A 20922-nucleotide genomic window follows, 5' to 3' on the forward strand; every position below is an offset into this window, starting at 1 on the left:
CCGCGGCCCCACTGACGGTTCGACGAGGTCGGCTGTCCCCTGCCCCCGGGCCGTTGCTGCGCCGAGGTTGGGTCTGCGAGCGGGAGAGTGGGCGGAGGTGCGAGGAGAGGAGGCCGCTGGCCATGGGGTTCACGTAGAGTCCCTCCTCATTGCCCGGCGGGATGCTGGCCGCCTTACCGCCACCTTCTATGGGCTCCGGATCCGGGGGATGGAGGTAGAAAGGCTCACGGGGCTGGCCGTCCGCCGGCGGCTGACCACCTTTGCTCCGGCCGCCAGCTCGTGGCGACCCCAGTGACGGAATGGAGATGCAGGTTGCCGTTGAGCACTGAAAACGAGGAGGTGGTGGCTAGGTGTCAGATTTAAGGACAATATCACGTAGCAATTTTGGTGAAATATTTTCGCGGAAACTCAAAATTAATTGATTTCCAGTGAACTTCTGTAGTTAAAATGTTTTATGGTATGGTGTAACCATTTGGATTGAAGGAACACCTTTAAAAAAAGTCACTTTAACATATTAAAAAGTAGAGACAAGGGAAGAGTTAATGTTGGGAACAGAGCTAATTTTCACAGCGGGTAAATTCGGTTCAAGATTGACTCTTCCACGAAATGGGAAATATTTCTCTAGCAGATTAAAATCACACCCGTTAAAATCCCAAACGAGGGAAACCGTTTTATTTATTCAGAAAAAGAGCGTTTCATCATTGCTGTACACAGTTAAGTCCAGCCATTTTAATTTTTGACCATGCAAAAATCATTTATAAAAAGTACTGAACTTAATAAACTTTCCTCTCCCGGTATGATACTTGATGTGGAAACGGTGAAAATGAAAGGAATAAAATACAACCAATAAATCTTAAGGGTGTGATGTGCTCACTATTATAACCTGCTTGATCAGCATGACGCTGTTGCCAAATTTTGAAGCTCATGCCCACATATTCACCTGCATTTAAAAGTATATGCGTACATATGTATGTGTGTCTAATGCTACACAGGAGAATATTTGCATGCATATATATATATATATATATATATAATATATATATATAGATGTGTGTATATATGTGTACATGTAAACATATATGTATATATATACATACATGTTAATGGTTTATATATATATATATATGCATATATATACATATGTATATACATATACATATATATACATATATATATATATATATATATATATATATATATATATATATATACATACATGCACATATAAATGTAACATAAACACAGCTATCAACCCGAAGGTCGGTTTGGTAGGTGATTGTAGAGTTCACCCAGTACTAAGAAAAACCACATAGCTTGGGTGGAATGGTGGAGTTGCAGTTGCCCAGAGTGCCTTGCCCGTGAATCGACCGGGCCCCTCCGGTCAGCAGTCCAACCCTCTACTCCCTGGACTACCGCCACATACATACACAAACACACACACACATACACACGCATATATATATACACATACATACATACATATATTAATATATATATATATATATATATATATATATATATATATATATATATATATATATATATATATATATATATATATAACTCCTATTGGATAATAAATAAGCAGTGAGAAAATAGCGAAGAAAATGGACACATTAAAAAGTTATCAAAGGTCATGCCTAAATGAATGCCGTCAGTTGGAAATTCGAAGAAAAAATGGATGATTCGGACAAGGGTGAAAATAAATGAGTGATGCAAGCTTTAATGGGTTATGAAAGAGGACTGCTTAAAATGCCTAAAAAAGTGACAAGACAACTGAAATGAAGAGATAGTGATAGGTAATGGAAATGTGAAGGACGATAAAATAGGGGATATTCTCATTATGGGGGTAATTAAACAATTCAATTGGCATTTTAGATTAGATTAATTAAGACAAAAAACATCAGAGTCTGTGGCAAGTGTAGTGAAAGAAAGAATAAGCACCTTCCTGGTTTTTCCCTTGGAAATTCGTGCGATGTTTCCAAACTGAGACTTTCCATTGAAGTCTTAGGCAGAAACTACATGAGAATTAACATTTAGTCCCCGAATCAGACTTCGATTTTGTTTCCTTCAACGGTGAAAACATGAAATTCTACCATACTGACGAACTTTTACGAGATTTGTTCAGTAAAGAATGATCATATAGTTTGTATTCGCATAATTCAGTGTACAAAAATATAATCTTTTCCTCATATTTTTTGCCTAGTTTTTAATTTATATTTTATACAAGTTCAATCAATTTGGATTTAGTCAGCGGCAGCTGTTGACTCGTCAGCGGAAGCTGTTGAAAATTAAAACATTTTCACTTCGCAAACGCCTGCTTTCTGAAGATGAAAAAGGTTTTCCCCGATGCTGCTTCTTCACACTGAAGGAAAATATAGGCACTTGATACTAGTATGGACTACAGAGGGGTCAAAGAACACACTTCACAACAATTTTCACGAGAATTTTCGCACCAATATTTACGATTTAAAGCCATGCGTTATCATGGTGCAATCCAGCCCGTTACTATGCGGTTTCTAGCGATTGATTAGGTCTGGAAGAATTTTTATTACACCCCGAAGTATAATCCATTTCCAGTGTTCTGTGATGGTACCGCATGCTGAAAATACATTCTCTGAATATTATAAATTAATATGCCCAAAACCTTCCCAGCGATTATACTGTTTTTAGTACTGGTAATGACGCCAAAAATTATACATTGAGTTCTACTGTTTCCTATCTGGTTCAAAATAATGTAGTCAAGTTTACAGTGATGTTGAAAGATACAGTGATAACCTTTGCAAGAAACGTCCAGCTTCCTGCTACATCAACCTTACTCGCGAATTGCGGATTGCAATCTGCGCTGTTCGTGTACAAACAATCTCAGAACCCACCGCGCCCAAGCACGTCGCCTGTGCAATTTTTCTGTTACCAGAATGTGGGTGGCTCCCAATGAAAGATTCATCAATTCTCATAGTGCTCCTAATGATATTTGATGACATATCTGACACTAGCAGCAGCAGTGTTAATTTTTACTGCCAAAAAAGCAGAATTTAACTTCATTGAAATTGTCTCTCCTCTTTTAACATGTAAAACCATTTTCTAGCTGTGCTAAAGGGAAGAAAATACCTCCATTAGCTTCTATTTTTTATATGTGTAGACCTCGGCTGAAAATTGCGCTAGCAAAATGTCAATACAACGTACTGCCCTTCGCATGTTACCTCGATCGTTTTTTTTTGGGCGAACTGAACATGCTTCAACTTGCAATACAAATAACGATAAATCTTTTATTGATCAGACAATATATGTATTGCTTTGGTTAAGGTTCAATCTGAATTGAGTGGGACTATGAGGGATAGAATAAGATATGTCCGAAATTGGAAAACATGATTACATTTTCACTGAGAACACAAAGCCTGAATTTTTCCCTAGAAAAAAAATAATTTAACGTAAAGGGAGTCAATAGGATTTTAAAAGCAGTTGTTGTAAGGCGCTGAATAACTGAATTTTTAGTTTAATTTTGTGAAAATGGGCACAGAATCGTAAACACATGGGGTGGGTAATGATTTAAGAAATATTGCCAATTACGAAATTAATGCACATGTCGGCATCCCTTCCTGTTTCTAATCCATCTACGAATTAAAGGACTGAGTGAGGATGAGTTTCTGAAATATTTCTGAATACTACCTTAAAATAATGTTTCAAAGTAATGTAAATCGTAGCAATGTGGATCTATAATATTAGAGCTAAATCGGTGGAATTAAACCACTGAAATTGGACTAAATCTAATGTCATTCATTTGATGGAAATATCCATTATGGCAATGGCATTGTTGAAGGGGAGAAAATCTAAGATTATTTTCCATTATATTATTATGATGTGAAAGGGAGAATATTTTAGTCGCATGAGGAGGGTTTTTCAGAGATGACATTGAACCAAAATTTCTTTGCACAATTTATGTAAATTAGACGTGGATAACAGTTAAGGGCCGACGATGTTCTCGAATGTTACCATATTATTATTTCAGGCACCAGATTTTATTTATAATATTTTAATTTACAAATTGTTGTGTTCGGTAAGAGAACTCTTACAGGAACAATTAGGGAGAGAAAAGCGAACTAGATAACGCATTTCTTGAGAGCAGACGTTTTTGTAAAGAACGATGGCGTGGATAGAGGAAAAGAGGTCGAATTAGAATCAGAGCTCTGGATGACTTGATTTGAAAGAGAATACCATAAAATGAAGACATTGGCAGAGGGAAGGTGAAAGTGGGGAAGGAAGTGGCAAATGGTTGCCGAACTTGCTCTGGAAGCGTACGATCTATGATGATGCTGAATCCTCGGTGAGACAATCGGTTTTTTTAATCGTTTTGGCTGTTTTATATCGTTCGCTGTTTCTGGTTGATTCGCTCCCTTGCTAGCCGGGGTTAGTGTCAATCATCTAAAACATGCTCACCAAAATTATACACTACATCATTGACCATAATACATATGTTTCATTCACTTCATTATCGAAGGAGTATTATAGCTTCGAGTACTATACCAGAAAGGAGGAGCCGGCGCCGGAGTGATCTCACCTTCCTTCACAGACACCTGACGCAACAAAGGGAACGGCTTTGTCGGGTGAACAAAGCAAGAATGTGTGCCCATCTTAGTACACGAGTTAATTTTGGTATTCGGAGTGATCGCTTAATATTTCAGAGATTACCGTGAAAATTGTTGAACAAATTTTGGTTTCAAGCTGTGTTAAGCGTTAAGTTCTTTGATTAAGATCAATAAAATCTGTAGCACTAATAAATATGTACCAGTTCTTATTTAATGTATATAAATAATTAAATTTTAAATTATGTATTAACCAAATTTTAAGTTCAAAGACATGAATATTTTTTATAATATTTGAAGAAGTCCTCATCATAGGGTTACAAGTGAATATACAACTTTTTAAATCATTATAATCATTTTCAAACTTCGGCGCGCACTCCAGGTCCTTCCGTGGTAGATTTTTGCTAGCAAGAATTCGTTCACGTCGAGAGGCAAAAATCCAAGGTTCGTTTGAACCCAGAGAGAGTTTCATGCTATTGCTAACAAATTATCAACACCTAGTGCGTATATTAAAACTTTTCAACAATGCCGGTTCCGGAGACCATTTATCAGGTAGCACAATTATTCGTTTTGGTGGAAAGAGAGACAATTTTTGACATTCCATTAGTAAATAACAGTTTCAGGCGTAACATGGTGAAAATCCTTCATGACGAAAGATGAAAATTTGCTTTTCCACAGAGAGCAGTTTTATTACGACCCTAGGTTTCGTTACGAGCGTAACATCTTCACTTGAATGAAGATGATGTTACGCTGTAACGAAACCGAGGTCGTAATAAAAATACTCAATGCAGAAAAGCATAGTGTCTTCTTTCATCATTCAATTAGTAATTAAATATTTTGCGGGACATCCTAGGCCGGTTAGTTACTAGGATCTCTACCGACCTCTAACCCAAATGATGTTCACGGACACTTGCAAATTCTTGCCACTTCGTTGAACGTATTTCATTCCGCAGGCTACACAGGTAATATTATTTAAACCATTTAAATATGTGCTTATTTTTCATGCTTCTCTATTTCAATTGGTACAAAAATCAATGTTTTTAAATAAAGCATTGGAAAAGTGAGAGAAGAGAAAAAAACAAAATCGGGGTACTTCTTTGTCATAACCCGAGAAAAGAACGAAAGAAGGGGAGAAGTTTACTTAATAAATAAACGATAATCTGTTTCCCCAGCTTATCTGCTCCGTTTAAAATTAATTTCCTTTGACTTGATATTAAATGCTCCCCTCCTTCAAGCGCTTCGTTTTGCAGGGAAGTTTCGTGGATTTACATTCTATTTACATATATTGAGAAAAAATCAAGGACTATTTAACTAGTATAATATTTTTAGTTAGTTTTGATAACATTTTTCCCACTCTTAAATACTTATTTTGATTTCACATCAAATACTGTTTTTATTTTCTGATTGTGGAGGTAGTCAGTAAATTATCCTAAAATACACTTAGGGAAAGACATGAACGACCGCAACGTAGAGCAGGGGACGACGACCACCTTTCTGTAAAAAATCTAAGCCATTGTATAAATAGTGAAAAAATTGAATTGCGGGCGATAACAGCATTAAACATACGTGTAAGTTAAAATGGGTCTTGTATGAATAGAGAGTACTCGTCTGCGTGGGTGTGAATCGGCATACTATTTTTGTTTTACTTGTGGATACGATCTTTTTTACGGGCGGTGTCCTAATACCTCCCACCACACGACCTTGCGGGGTATTGTGTAGATTTACGCAGATGTATTAACAAAAAGAAGAAAGACGTAAAAAAGGGAAATAAGTACGCCTAATTCTTCGCAGGGAAATAAAAGCATGGCCACAGTGGACCCCTTCGGGGTACTTTCCTTAAAAATGGAAGTCCGATCTCGATCGGTCATTTGGCAACGCGAATATCATTTAAAACGAAACATTCAAATGCAACTCCTTCCCTGCATTTTTTATCTCCTCATGTAAACGTCGCTGTTAAAACATTTGCGAAACAAATCTACGTAGTTGACTCTTATTATAGCCAAATGAGATAACAGCATTCCCTCATGATGCGAGAAGGGGAAGATTCGCGGAAGACATAAAGGCATACCCTTTGACGTGAATCTTCTCCTTTGGCGCATGGGCAGCGACTTGGTGATTTCATGCTTCCTGGCAGTGGTTCCACTGGAGTCATTTTGGGAACAGCTTCGTAGTCTGATGAAGCTCCATTCTGAACTAGGATCTCGAGGCACTGCAAAGATATTAGTCGACATTATTAGACATATTAGTCGACAGCAAAGAAAAAAAGGAAATAAAAGGATCTGCTAAGGCTAATCAACCACATTTCTGCAGAAAATGAGAAACAAGGCGATGGTCACATTATGATCGCAATGAAAAGCAGGTCCAGTTTACCTTCTTTTTGAGACGCTCAATTATTTTTGCGTAAAACGAGTCCGAGCTGTTATCAGATAACTTTGGAAGAGATGTGAATAGCAGATTAAGGTTTCGTAAGAATCTTAATGAATAAAGAAAACGTTTTCGCTAGGATTTCGTTAGTGAAACTTTCCTGGTGGAAGCGGGGTAAGTATTATTTAAGGGTATAAAGAGTATTTACAAAGGCCATAGAGTGCAATTTTCTATGATCCGTACTTTGATTACCTGCCGTGTATATATTGAAATAACTCTTATTTTTTATCACCAATAGATGATGAAAAGGTAGAAAATGCTAAGCTCAATAAGCGTGTGAAATTTCAATCAGAACAATTGAAAAAATTTCAGTGAAAATTATTCTGTTCTATCATATTCTGTCCTTATTTTTCTATCACAGACAAATTAGACGGTCTAAGTTAGTTTGATACACTATTTAAGTTCGTGCTATAACTCAGCGGAGGAGGTAAAAGGTGGCATTGTGAACGATAAGTATTATTTCCTGGGTATAACCAAACCAAAAATTTATAACTGGAAAATTATCTTTAAACGAAAATATTTATTGGAGTTAATTTACGTACAGTTACAAATTTAAAATAACTCAAAAACCATAAAATCAATAGATTTGATGCATACGCGTGTGAACTATTTCCAAACCAAAAGCCGCAATCTCCTTTACTAGCTAAATTATTTCACCATCAGGAGGTTCTCGGTAGGAATAAGACATTTTAATTCATTTCCGAAAATATTCACCAAGCTAGTAACCAGTAGCTGTTCTTAGCATATCATCTTAATCTATCTAGGAATGATAGTTTTCCCTCAAACCTCAATTCAAATCGGACAATCCGATATTCAATTAAACCCTAAAAATTATAATAATATAACCGGAAAAAACTAATACCACAGCTGATTACTCTTTGACTACGATGGTACTTTGAAAACGAATAAACGAATTGATTAAAAAAATGGAAAACTATCGCCAATATTGTGAAGACTTATTCAATAGTTATTGTAAAAGTATGAACATTTCACTTATGGTTTGATATTATTTATAGCAGAAGATCTCAGTAAATCTTTTCTCAGAAAATAATTTTTTGACTACTTACATCAAACCAATTAAATTATGATTGAATATTACAGGATAATGCATACAGATACTAATTTGCAATCAACACGCGACATTTTTTGATAGTTCTTAATGAGGGTATTTTCAACGTTTAGCAAAAACATATTTACTACAGTAATTGTTTTGAATAGTCACTTTATTAGTAACCGTAATTTTCTATCTTCCTCTACGACACAAGTATGTTACGAGCATATTCCTCGTCCTTAGTTCCTAGCCTAGGATATTCTCTCTCGCCACATTTCTTCCCACTTCGTTCCTTCCCAAGTGAAGAATTACGTGTGAGTGCGTTCCTGAGTTCACTCCTGAGAGAATTCCTGAGAGCGAAGCTCTGATCTGATAACTAGATGTTCCGATCAAAGATTTGCAAGCGCACAGCCTACTGGTACTTTTGCAAAAATATTTTCCTTACGTGTTCTTTTGCTACAGTTGGTACAATTGTTAATCCGTTCATGGTCCCTATAGATTGGGCAGAAAATATTGCTACGATATAATATTTTAACTTCTAAATCACCTTCTAACTCTATTAATAGTAAAGTAAGTTCGGTTTTGAACAGTTTCTAAGAACTACTAAGCATCACATGGGCTTTCTCTTGTTCCTTCTATATTACTTCATATTTCCTTTCTTCCTCTTCATTTGTACTTACCCTCATTTCACCCAAAAAAAATCATTTCTCCCCTTTCCTCCGTCCCGCTCACCCGAAAAGTCTCTTTTCAATTTGTACCTTCAGAATCCCCTATCCACACACTACCCTTCCTTCATCCACTTTTTCTACCTTTCCGAATCCTTACTGGTTAGTTCATCTCTTCTTCCATGTTACATAATGCTACTTCGTTATTCTTACCCTGTAATCAAAATATTTTATCCATATTTAAGTAAATCTGATCTACGGCCATATTCTTGCCTCAAAGACCAGGTGCTCTTATGCTTACAATTATGCTCCATGCCTGTACGGATATTATCTAGTCATTTTGAACTATAAAAGTCATCTGAATCCGTCCCAGGAAGACTTTAGAGTAGAAAATGATATTCCCGAATCTGCGTCTGACCGTGGTAAAATCTTGTGTATTTATGCCGGAGGTATTATTTGAAAAAAGCATCAGTTATTATAATTCTCATTCTCTTGCTCAAGTACATTGCTGTCTCACCGCGGATTTTCCATGTTTGTCACTATTCAAACTCCCTCCCATTTCCCTCTTCGTTTATCGCTGAGTTTTCTTTTAGCTCATCACCATTATATGTTTCCTTCCTGGCACATTCCAAAGTATTTCTTCCGATTAATTGTAGCAACTTTCTAAACCTTCTTACCGGTGAATGGAAATGAAGGTATGCGTCAGCACGCATACTTTCATTTCCACTAAAATTTTCTGATCTGCTTTGAATCACTAACCTGCTATATGTTCATTTCCCTTTTCCCAAGCTCAGTACTACAGGTATGGCTACTCCACCATCTACATCCACATAATACCCCGCATGCCGCCGCATAGGCGTGTGGCGGGGAGTGTTAGGTGGAACACAACCAATGCACAATCAACAAATACATGCAAAACACTACCCACTACACTCACCTTAACTTTTCCCCATCTGTAAATTACTATGTAACTCTCGTCGCCTCAATACCCACTGTTTATTCATCTCAATGACTCCTAACCTACGCGGTATGAGCGATATTGCCAGCAGCAATTGTCATTATTCCTACTGGATGCAATTTATACTTCTCCCACCAGAAGGTTTCTAGGAGAGCGAAAAGCGGTAGTCTATGTGAGGCCTTACCCTTAATATATATGTTGATGATAAAGGTAAACTAATGATTCTTTTCGTGTAATGTTCTCTTTCTCATTGATTTGATAATAACAATATGTTAACAGCTCTTTTCTTGGCTACAAATAAAATTTTTCATTTTGTCATTCAAGGACATTATAGATCAGAAAAATATTTTGAGAAAAGTATCATAAAAGTAGATTCTAGGGTAATACTATTACTTCATAGGCATAAGTTATCGCTGTAGCCGTGTATGGAGCCGAGACTAACAATAATCACAACTGAGGGATTAATGAGCGCCCAAACAGGAAATACCGCGGGGCTACAAATGGAAAAGAACGTATATTAACGGTTCATTATGTTTGAATTCGATAATCACTCGGAATGAGATCACTGGACCTCGCTTGTTTGTCGAGTGAGAGTTCTACATTGGCGGTGGTTTTCTTTCGCTTCCTCACGTTCCTCTCGTTGCGGTGACTTACCTCAAGCTGTTCGTTCTCCGCTGCATCATTCACCGGGCTCTTCCCGGACTTGTCCAGTGTGAGGCGGGCCCCAGCATGCCGCAGCAGCCAGCGGACCACATCGGCGTGGCCCCGGGAAGCGGCGAAGTGCAAGGCGGTCGCGCCGTCGTTGTCCCGGAGGTTCGGGTCCACGCCCCTCTCGGCCACCTGCGGTCAAAAGACATGCAACTTGTGAGGCTCGGAGGAATCTGCCGTTTTTCAGGGTCTCCGCCCTGCTTGACCAATCCCGACCGGTTAGGGGCGAAGTTTTCCCCTATGAAAACGTTGGTGTTCGGAAGAACACCAACTCGGCGTCTTCGGCGTCCGTCGTCTTCGGCGGCGGCGTCTTCGGCGTCTCGCCGAAACCTCTGCTGCGGAGCGGAGACAGCCGTTTGTTGCCTACGCTATTTCCCCTATGTAAATATCGTATTGAGTGCATTTTTTTTGCTGTAATAATTCTCAAAAATTCGATAGGAGTTCACGGAGTGGGTGGCAGAAATTGAAGAGGTCGAAAGTCGTAAAGATCGTCCAAAATCAGTTATTGTGTCGGAAAACATTGATGCTGTGCCAGAACTAGTCAAGAATGATCGTCATATGACTTATCGCGAGATTGAGGCATCCTTGGGGATTTGTATGACGAGTATCAATAAGATATTGCATGAAAATTTAGCTGTGAAAAAAATTTGTTCGTGTTGGATCCCATAATTTCAAGAAAGCTCAAAAAGATTCTCGTGTCAATTGGTGCAAAGAAATGCTCAACAAGTACAATCGCGGCGCATCAGAAGTTGAGTAAAACATCTACACAGGTGACGAATCTTGGATCTATGCCCGAAACAAAACAGTAAACCACTGTATAGGTCTTCAAATTTGAACCTAATCCGACAAAAGTGATTCGTGCACGACGCATATCGAAGCAAATGATCGCCTTTTTCTTCGACATAACTGAGCATGTGGCAACCGTACCGTAAGAGCAACGTAGAACCGTGAATTTTGAATGGTACACGAGCATTTGTTTGTCATAAGTGCTTGGTGAAATACGGAAAAAGAAGCGGCAACGAAGGATTCATCCTTCATTCATTCATTCTTCATCATAACAATGCAAGCTCTCACCGATCGGCTGAAACAACTACCCATTCGACTGGTCAAAACGTCGAATTGATGGGTCATCCTCCGTACAGCCCTGATTAAGGTCCATATGCTTTCTTTTTATTCCCGTTTATCAAGAAAAAATTGCGTGGATAACGTTTTTCGGCGCCTGAAGAAGCGGTAGATGCATTCAAAAACCATGTTTTGGAGGTACCTCAATTGGAGTGGAAAAGTGTTAAGAAAATTGGTTCGAGCGCATACAAAAGTGTATTGATTATTATGGAGAATACTTCGAAAAACAATAAAGCCATTTTAACAATAAATTACTGTCGTTTCATTATTAGGCTAAAATATAAATAGCAACCCTGGTACAAGTTTCCGATGTATTTGAAGAAATCAGGTGCAATGCACATATACTAGTATTTATACAAAAAAGTTTGAGAACCCCACGGAGATATTGTTCAAGGGTGACTATGAAGTGGCCCAATTTCAGATTTAGATTTGAAAACTGAAAAAAATGAGTCAAATGAAAACAGCCACCCACGTTGGGCACAATATGAAGTGAAACTCGTATTTTTTAATATCAGAAGGTGAGCGAGATTTTATTGTCGTTGCAGATATATCAGCATTTTCACATTTGAAATCAGTCTCGATCAAAGCACTTTTGAGAGGAATATCTCACTGAATTTTGATTAGGTTTAATGACGTATTTTATCCTCCCGCACAGTTTTTAAATGAATTACCGCAATTCCCAGAATCCAAATGGGAAATAAATGGAGTCAATGTCTTCAGAAATCACCTATCTAGCAAAGGAAAACATACAAAATGAATCTTGGAGTAAAAGCGCCTTCTTTTTAAGGAAGAATCTAAGTCGAGCCTAAACCCATTTACATTCACTGGAGTGTAAAACTTCACACTGACAGGCATCATTTGGTGCATCCGGGGGCATCGTTACCAAATTAATATAAACTTTGCACAATTAAATTCGTCCGTTAAGACGTCATCTGGCAGAATTTCATTAAATCTATATATTGCCCTTCTATAATGTTTATTGTACCTTGATTACAAATCCATCACCGCCACAGCTTCTATACTCAGCAGTCGTAATCTTTCCACATTAGCTATTGAAATCCAAATTGAACCATTTTCAATTTGACGTAAGAACATGTTCAATGGCGAATTTGGACGTCATAAGGAGTAAGCGGCCATTAACGTTCCCTTATTCCCGATGTGATGAAAACGAAGGGTAATGAAAAGTCTCCATTAAACTCGTCATCAAAACAATTACACCTCTCTGTCATAGTCTGACGAGCACCAATGTAAGGCGTGTACCGTTTATCGAGTTCACCCCCCCGCATGATCTACCCTTGCAAACCGTTAATTGAAGAACCACCTCTAATAATTCACAGTACCGCACATCACACTGCTCTACATTACCATAACAGCAACGCACCTTCGACCCTATTCTCTCTTGTACAGTAATTCGTTATTTTAACCGTCACGCATGCGTAATCCAATCCGTTCCATTTCATTAAAAACCTCGAGGCTACTTAGAGTCGCATCCGTCGCAGCAAAGGCTTCCGAGGAAACGGTCACCGCGACCGCTATCGCCACTGCCTGCAAACAACAAGTTTCGTGGACCTTCGCAATGAATGAATTATCATTGGGAGTTGAATTACGGCTAAAAAAATTACTTGAAAAGTCCATTCATGCAGCTTAATGCGGGGCTGGAGGACCGCAGGGCCGAATGTGAGGCGTGGTGTTGCTACATTTTGTACCACATTTTTTATCACATTCTACGTAGTAAGCTACGTAGAATGTGATGGCACGTATGCTTCATTTACAATATTAAAATTACCGATCACATTAGAGAATATTTTAACAAACTAAAAAGGCTATTTCTGGATTCTCGAAGGAAACTCCACACGCTGTCCTTCCTCTATCAAATATGAAATTATAAAACCCCTCGGTATTATATCAATTACTTCAATACATACATAATTACATAAATTAAAAACCAGAGGTTATCATAAACTCGTTATCCCTCATCACAGAACAACTAAATACCAACAATCATTTGCAGTCACAGCATGTCGTCATTAGAATGACATCATCCGTTATAACTAATGCCATCTCTCCCATCATTCAGGCGCGCACTTCGTAAATCGGGGAACGGGATTCGTGTGATGGCTATCGTACTGGCTTCCCACCCAGAGGGCTCGGGTTCTAATCCCGGCGGTGTTGAATATTTTTCAGAGACAAGACAATACAATACGAGACGAGACAATATTATCTCGATCCCTACTTGAGGTGCTTTGTGGAGGGCACTTCGAGTGAGTACGCCGTCCGTCGGATGGGACGTTAAGCTGCGGACCCCTTGGCGCCTTTCGTAAAGAGTAGGCTAATGCCGACGCCGGGTTTCTCTCCACCCTTCATCCTTTCCTGTCCATCCCCTATGGCGCAAATGACCTCAGCAGTCGGTCGCCTCCCCTAAATACTACTACTACTACTAATTCTTAAATCACTAATTTCCCAGTAAATCAACCAGTGAAAATATAGCTGTAAACAGACTTCAAGATCCTTTTTATTTCTTTCGTGGGAGCATTTATAGTATGTATAGTATAATAATAATGGTAATAGTATGTATAGTATTGCAAGTATGTTGTATATTTTATATATATTATTTATTTATTAACAAGGCAACTAATGCACTGCGTTGCCATATATTAGTCCTAAGATATTATATGCATTAATTTTATTGCTACTTTTGCACAATTTGACTTATTTATCTGTATGTTTAATATTGTAAATGTGCGAAGAGGGGGTTAGGTGGTAGAAGGGACTCAATAGCCTCAATCTCGCCCCAAAATAAAGACTACTATCTATCTACCTCCAGGGTTCGTTCCAAAAGTAATGCTTTTGTTTTTTAAAATAAATTTTTGAGCAGATTTGCACGAACACTCAAAGCACTCCGCTTGGTCCATTACACATTTTTTCCCGCGACTCTGCCATGACCGGTACGCACCCTGGAAGGGGTCTTCGGGGACTTCTCGCAAGGTCTTCTTCACGGCTGATTGGATCTCTTCTATGGACTAAAAACGGGTTCTTTTTAGAGCTGTCTTAATTTGAATGAAGAAAAAGAAGCCTGCTGGGGCGACGTCAGGACTATCGGGGGGGGGGCAGCGTTGGCACATAGTGTTTGGCTAGGAACTCGCGGACTCGTAGCGCGTCTTGTCAAGGTGCGTTGTTGTGATGGAGTTGCCATGTAGCGGAGATGTCTTTTCTCGTCCTGATGACTCTTTTTCGAAGTCTTTCCAGCACATCCACGTAGTAGCTTGCGTTAACTATCTGTCCTTGAGGAACAACTCCTCATGGACCATTCCTTCACCGTCGAAAAAGACAATAAGCATTGTTTTCACTTTTGATATGCTCATTCTTGCCTTTTTGGGCTTAAGGGACTGGTCGGTGTGCCACTCAGAGCGTTGGCGTTTTGTTTATAGGTCGTATTAAAAAACCCAGGTTTCATCATCAATGATGACGTTGTCCAAATAATCAGGTTCATTTTCAATACGTTGCAAAAGTTCAATTGATATGTCCGCACGGTTGGTCTTTCGTTACACGGTCGGCGCGCAGACGTTTACAATAACTGACGTCCTGCCGCTTCCACAGCTTGAAGAACACTGAGACCGGGTTCGCGGCAAAGCTTAGCGTCCCCCACCTTCTCCAAGTGGTTTAATTTTACTCCAACCCATTGGAGTGGTGTCAAAAATGCAATTTTATTGCTTTTCGAACGACCCTTGTACATTCAGAGCGTTAAAATCACTTCAATACACGTTTTAATTTTTCTATACGTCTTGTGATTTTCGTCAGACAACAGCTCATACACAATCGATACATCAATGAGTTAGGCTGGTTTGAAACCCACAGCATAAACGCTAATCAATATAGACTTGCGAATGGATATGTTGAAATGTTGTGTTACCATATTTCCATAAGTAAGGTGTCTTCATTTTGGTATTAGGAGTGAACATTACGCCACTTAGTGGAAACGATCAATATTTTATTAAGAATTCGGTATTTCCACATTTAAGTTTTGTTCCCGACATAATTTTAGACATGTAACGTCATCCACACGTTAAATATGGAGAATGTTTTTGGTCTCAATATGCTGCTTGGAATATGGGAGAGGGTGTGAAAGGAAATGTCGGAACCGATGGAGAGAGTGGACTAAGGGACAGTTGGAGCCAACTGTAACTCAGTTAATCCTTGCCCTCTTCACACCTCCCCTTGGACCGATCCCTTACTCAGACTCCTCCAATACCCCCATTCGCTCATGGCCTCTGCCCCATTGTAGAATGTTTATTGGAATTACATTTTTCTTTACATGGCATGTAATCAAGACGGTACACGTCAAAAAATGATCTCAATCAAAACTTATGAAGAAACATAAAAAAAATTTTAATTTACCACATTACTGGAATCTAACCTCAATCGTTTCTTACCTTATTTGAATTGTTCTACTCACGTCACATCAGCATCTGACTACAACATGAAATTTTTTCAAAACACTTTCCCAAAATTCGCTATAATAGGTACCTCGACAAAATGGATTTATAAAACAGGAGATCCGGATAGGTTGGTTATCACATGGAAATTCTCTGAGGAAAAATATTCTTAAATACAGCGCAAAATTGATTTTTTCAAATGTGAGTACTGGGTTGCTAGTGGGAACATTGCTCAATTGCAATATACTCGTATATCCCGTTTATTACAGTGACTTCAACCTCGTCTACGTTCCGGGCGACTTGCACGGCTGACCTAGTCAATACTCCATGCGTATTGCATCGCTCTACCAATTACAAAATACCAGTTTATGCTGCTAAAACCATGCCAATACATCAGGCGATTTCGTGATGGCATTTAACGAGCAAAACTCTACCTCATACATCACGGAATTTTAATATTTTACTTATCTATGCGTTTGTTCATCGGTAATCACTGAATCTGAATCAAATAATTGCAACTTGAACATATGAAACGAGAACATTATTCTCTGCCTTAGAGCAACCACTCCCAACTTCTAGGTTTAACTTTCTGTTTTCGCATGAACACCCTCCCATTTGCTGGACAGTTGGGGCTATCTAGTGACATGAAATAATAATTTCCATTGGGAAATCGAACGAGTTGTTTCCAAGACTATTTACTCCAAATAAATCGCCTCCACTTGAAAATAATATACATGTATGAAATATTTCTGGTATAGCCAAAAAGCACTCAAGCATTCATCATTTGTAGGTTGTATGTGAGGCCCAAATGAATTTAACACTGTTATGAAGCCACTCAAGTGAGCATTTCTACCAAGGTACATAAAGGTATACTCGCATAGGTTGGTATCACATTGGTAAAGGTTCGTACATAGGTATATGCATATGCCATAAATAAGTGAAATCGGCCAATATATCCAGTTAGCTTCCAAAAACATATTAATTGTTTCTTTAATTAAATTTTATTTAAATTCCCTACATTTAAATTTGGCTCCATAGGATAATCTGAGTGAAAACAGCAGTTTTCAGTGGTTTTAAACGAATTTATGGTACAGAGTAACACCAAATTTTCATTTTTTTGGATTTTATGGTTCATTTAAAAAGGCTGACATTTTTCCTACTCTTTGTGGATCTATATTTGAGCTATGAATCGACTTCATGTATACTGCATTGTCTAATGTCATCTCTCCAAACCAAATATCAATGGTGGTCCCGGGAGAATTCATGTAAAGTTTATTATTAAATGTAACTTAAGAAGCGTAAATCAATGGAAAATTTCTGTTCACGTCCGCTGAACCTGGAATCAAAATTGCATCTGGTGACCGGATTTATAACAATGAGGCAGTTTTGCCAAATCAAATATAAGGTTCTCATGGAATGAAGTGGAAAATGACTTCCTTTTGATGCGTGGAAGAAAGATTTATACGATGAATTATTACTCTTATGGGGAAAGTTTTAAAGGAGCCCATTGATATACAAGGTCTGTTCAAAAAGTGTCGCGACTCTCGTGTTTTTTCAAAAATTATTTATTTATTTATGGATATCTATTTTTTCCCCTACAAAGCAATCCCCATTAGATATAATACACTTGTGCCAACGTTTTCTCAATCTTTGAAGCACTTCAAAAAATCATTTTTTGTGATCTTGTTCAGTACCTCTTTCAATGCAGTCTTTATCTCGTCAATCGTAGCGTAGCGTCGTCCCTTCATGGGCCCCTTCAGATTCAGGAATAAGAAAAAGTCACTGGGGGCCAGATCTGGGGAATACGGTAAAAATTCGCGCACAAGCAACGATTTGTAAGCAGGGGCATTGTCATGTTGCAAAAGCCAATTCTTTTTCTTCCACAAATCCGGGCGTTTGTGGCGGATTACTTCGCGCAAATTGCGCGTAACTTGCAGATAATATTCCTTTTTTACCATTGTACCCTGTAGTGAGAACTCATGATGCACCACGCCCCTGCAATTGAAGAAAACTGTAAGCAAAACTTTCACATTCTACCGAACTTGGCGCACTTTTTTCGGTCTTGGCTCGTGCTGCAGCTTCCATTGGGATTATTGAGCTTTAGTTTCCCCGTCATAACCATAAACCCATGATTCGTCACCAGTTATGACCCTCTGGAGCAAATTTGTGTCGTCGCGTAACACCTCATCAGCAATTTTAATGAGTTGCTGCTCAGACTTCTAAGGTGCGAGAGGGGGACGGAGAGTCCGGATTAGCAGTGTTAAGAGAAGGCCTAGGGCAGGTTTGTCCATTATAACCGGGGCTGTTCAATGTATATGTGGAGAAAATGATTAGAAAATCACGGGAAGACCTGGAGATAGGAATTATGGTTGGCGGGAATTGTTAAAATCAGTTAGGCTTGCTGATGGCCAAGCCGAACTTTGTCAGTCACCCAAGGGATTACAAGCATTGCTAAGTGAATTGGAATTTCAGGGCGTTAAATAAAATCTGAGAAAATATAAATAAAACATAGGTAATGCATTTTTCCAGAATGAGAACGGCTAAGCTAAACATTAAAATAGGAAGGTAAAAAGTAGAGCTGTTAGAACAGTTTACGTATTTCAGAAGTGTTTTGGACCAAAATGGTCAACGTAGTAAGAGTTTTGAAATATGGCTGTGGAGGAGGATAGAGAGGGTGAAGTGGACGGAAAGGAAAATATGGAAGGAAGTGCTGGGTACGGTGGGGGAGGGGATTGTTGGGAGAAATCATAAGGAAGCAGGAAAAATGGATTCAAAGCATATTGATCGGCAGTTGGATGTTACGAGACTATTATGGAGGGGAAAATGTTAGGCAAACAAGGAAGGGTCAAGGATATAATAGGGATGTTGGAAGTAATGAAGGAAGGAAGGAATTATATGGAAATGAATAGGGGCTTGTTTTAGAGTCGGATGTTGGATTGTGTTTTGTTAGGAGGAACAAGATATTTATTTGGTAGTTGTTCCCATCCAAAACCTACCTTAACCGGTAGATTACCTAATAAAAATAATATTAATAATAATATCTATGTCAACGATGTCAACAAATCTAGAACTCTAAAGAAACTGGAGGGCGTGCTTCATGAACATTTGTTATGCACACCAAAAATGTTTTCTTTCACGCCTCATTCGAGAAATCGAAGACATTATCCCGCCTTGCAGTGTGCAGACTATTGCATATAGACTTTTTATTGAGCAGACTGCAATTACGTCTCCTCTGGCAACTCACCGTATGACTCACAACTCCCTCGTACATTAATCACTAAGTGAGACGAGTCTCACTCCCAAGAGACCGTGCCATGCAAATAAATCGCCACTTAACCCCCTCAGATCAATGCTGAACAAAGTTTCACTGGGATGTCCCATTCACGCTCAAAGGCAAATGACATAAAATCATTAAAATGTAAACCATTAAATTTTAGCCAACTTTTTACATTAAAGTAGGATTAAAATTGAAAACATTTTACACGTATTCCGATTGAGGGTAAAATAAACCATATTCTTCATGTGATTCCACGTGTTATTCCACCTTTCCGGTGTTCGGACAATTGAAACATCAGCTAAATGATATCTCGCAAGAACTGAATAGAGAAATAAGGTTATCTCCCGGCTTTGCAGCCAAAAACTTGTAGACGGAATAATTTTTAACCGGAAAAAAGCGCGGAAACAGTCCACTTTCAAATATAACGACATGAACAAAGATTCTAAATTACTGACCACAGTTGACCGAAAGAGAATTTCAAACCTTCGCTTATGAGCGACATATGAAATGAAATCCGTTCGCAAACTAAAACGGTCACAGCGTCCTTAGGAAATAATGGTGAGTATACATACTGGCGTGTAAAATTTTAGACCGACATATTTAAAACCGAATTAGAAAATATTTAGGAACCTCAATTACGATTCATGGAGATCGAAATGTATTTGACTTGCGTGTAGTCTCATTGTTAAATAGTTTGACCCAATTTGAATTATTGATCAACTCTATTTTCAATTTTCCAATGGACATTTTATTTTTATGGGAAAATATCTGTCTTGACACGACAGCCAAGTCTTAAAAGTTATGAATTCTACGTTAATATAGTGACGCACTGCTATATGTATTGCATTTGTAAGCTGCTGCAGGTCGAAGTCCAGATGCAGAAGGTGAAATTTATCATTACTGAAAGCGGAATGGATGACAACCCTTTGAGAGACCACTACACTACAGGTACCATAGACCAAGCCTAGGGACATAGACTTATTGGGCCTTCGACATCGTACATAGTAGTTTGCATGAAATTAACTCAGGGCAGCAAGCCTATCCGTCAACAACACATGCCTCTTTGCCGCGCGCGTGGTGAGAGTGTGGTCGCAGTTTACTGAGGGCACATGATGGGCTATTCCACTGTCGATTTCGGCACATAACTCACCATCCACTTGATGCAAGGAAGGCAACCCATTTGAGCGGCGGCGTGAATTGGCGCCATGCCATCCTTGGCTCTCGTGTAGAGAGAGCCGCCAGCTTCGACCACCAGGTAGCGGAGGACGTCAAGGTGGCCCTCCTGTGCCGCCAGGTACACTGGGGTCACTTCATTGTCCATGCGCGTGTTGGCACTGTAGACGAGGAATTATTGAAAGTAATTAGCTTTATTGTCACGAACACCGTGGTTATTCGTTCGTGAAAGGGAAATATGTTAAGTGAAATATGATAAAGCATTTAGCACTAGCCTGGGCAATAATAACAATAATATTAATTACAATAATAAAACAATATTAAAATAAGAGTAGATTATATAATAAAAATAACATGATATATGATATGCCAATTGGTTGAAGAAAAGATAAAGAGGTGTCTTTTTTTATGGAAAAGCTATCAAATTTAAAGTTTCCGCTCTTTTCAAGGCAATGCAAACGGAGGATTTTCTCATTAAAACTTATAATTCAATTGAAATGCCTAAAAGTTAAGCGGCTTATTAGCCGA

At 38.7% G+C, this 20922-nt stretch overlaps 1 protein-coding gene across 1 annotated transcript in view; it reads right to left on the minus strand.

The window, feature by feature from the left end:
- f (espin protein forked) overlaps positions 1 to 20922 on the minus strand; it is a 114060-nt gene that overhangs the window by 55491 nt on the left and 37647 nt on the right. Inside the window, exons 2-5 of the mRNA XM_071583313.1 lie at positions 20372 to 20555; positions 10336 to 10521; positions 6652 to 6792; positions 125 to 346 (exon numbers count right to left, since the gene is read on the minus strand). Of these exons, the coding sequence (XP_071439414.1) occupies positions 125 to 346; positions 6652 to 6792; positions 10336 to 10521; positions 20372 to 20555 (733 nt within the window). The remainder of the gene's footprint in view (positions 1 to 124; positions 347 to 6651; positions 6793 to 10335; positions 10522 to 20371; positions 20556 to 20922) is intronic.

This window comes from Hetaerina americana, unplaced genomic scaffold (assembly GCF_022747635.1).
Source record: "Hetaerina americana unplaced genomic scaffold, ioHetAmer1.1.p SCAF_13, whole genome shotgun sequence".
NCBI lineage: Eukaryota > Metazoa > Arthropoda > Insecta > Odonata > Calopterygidae > Hetaerina > Hetaerina americana.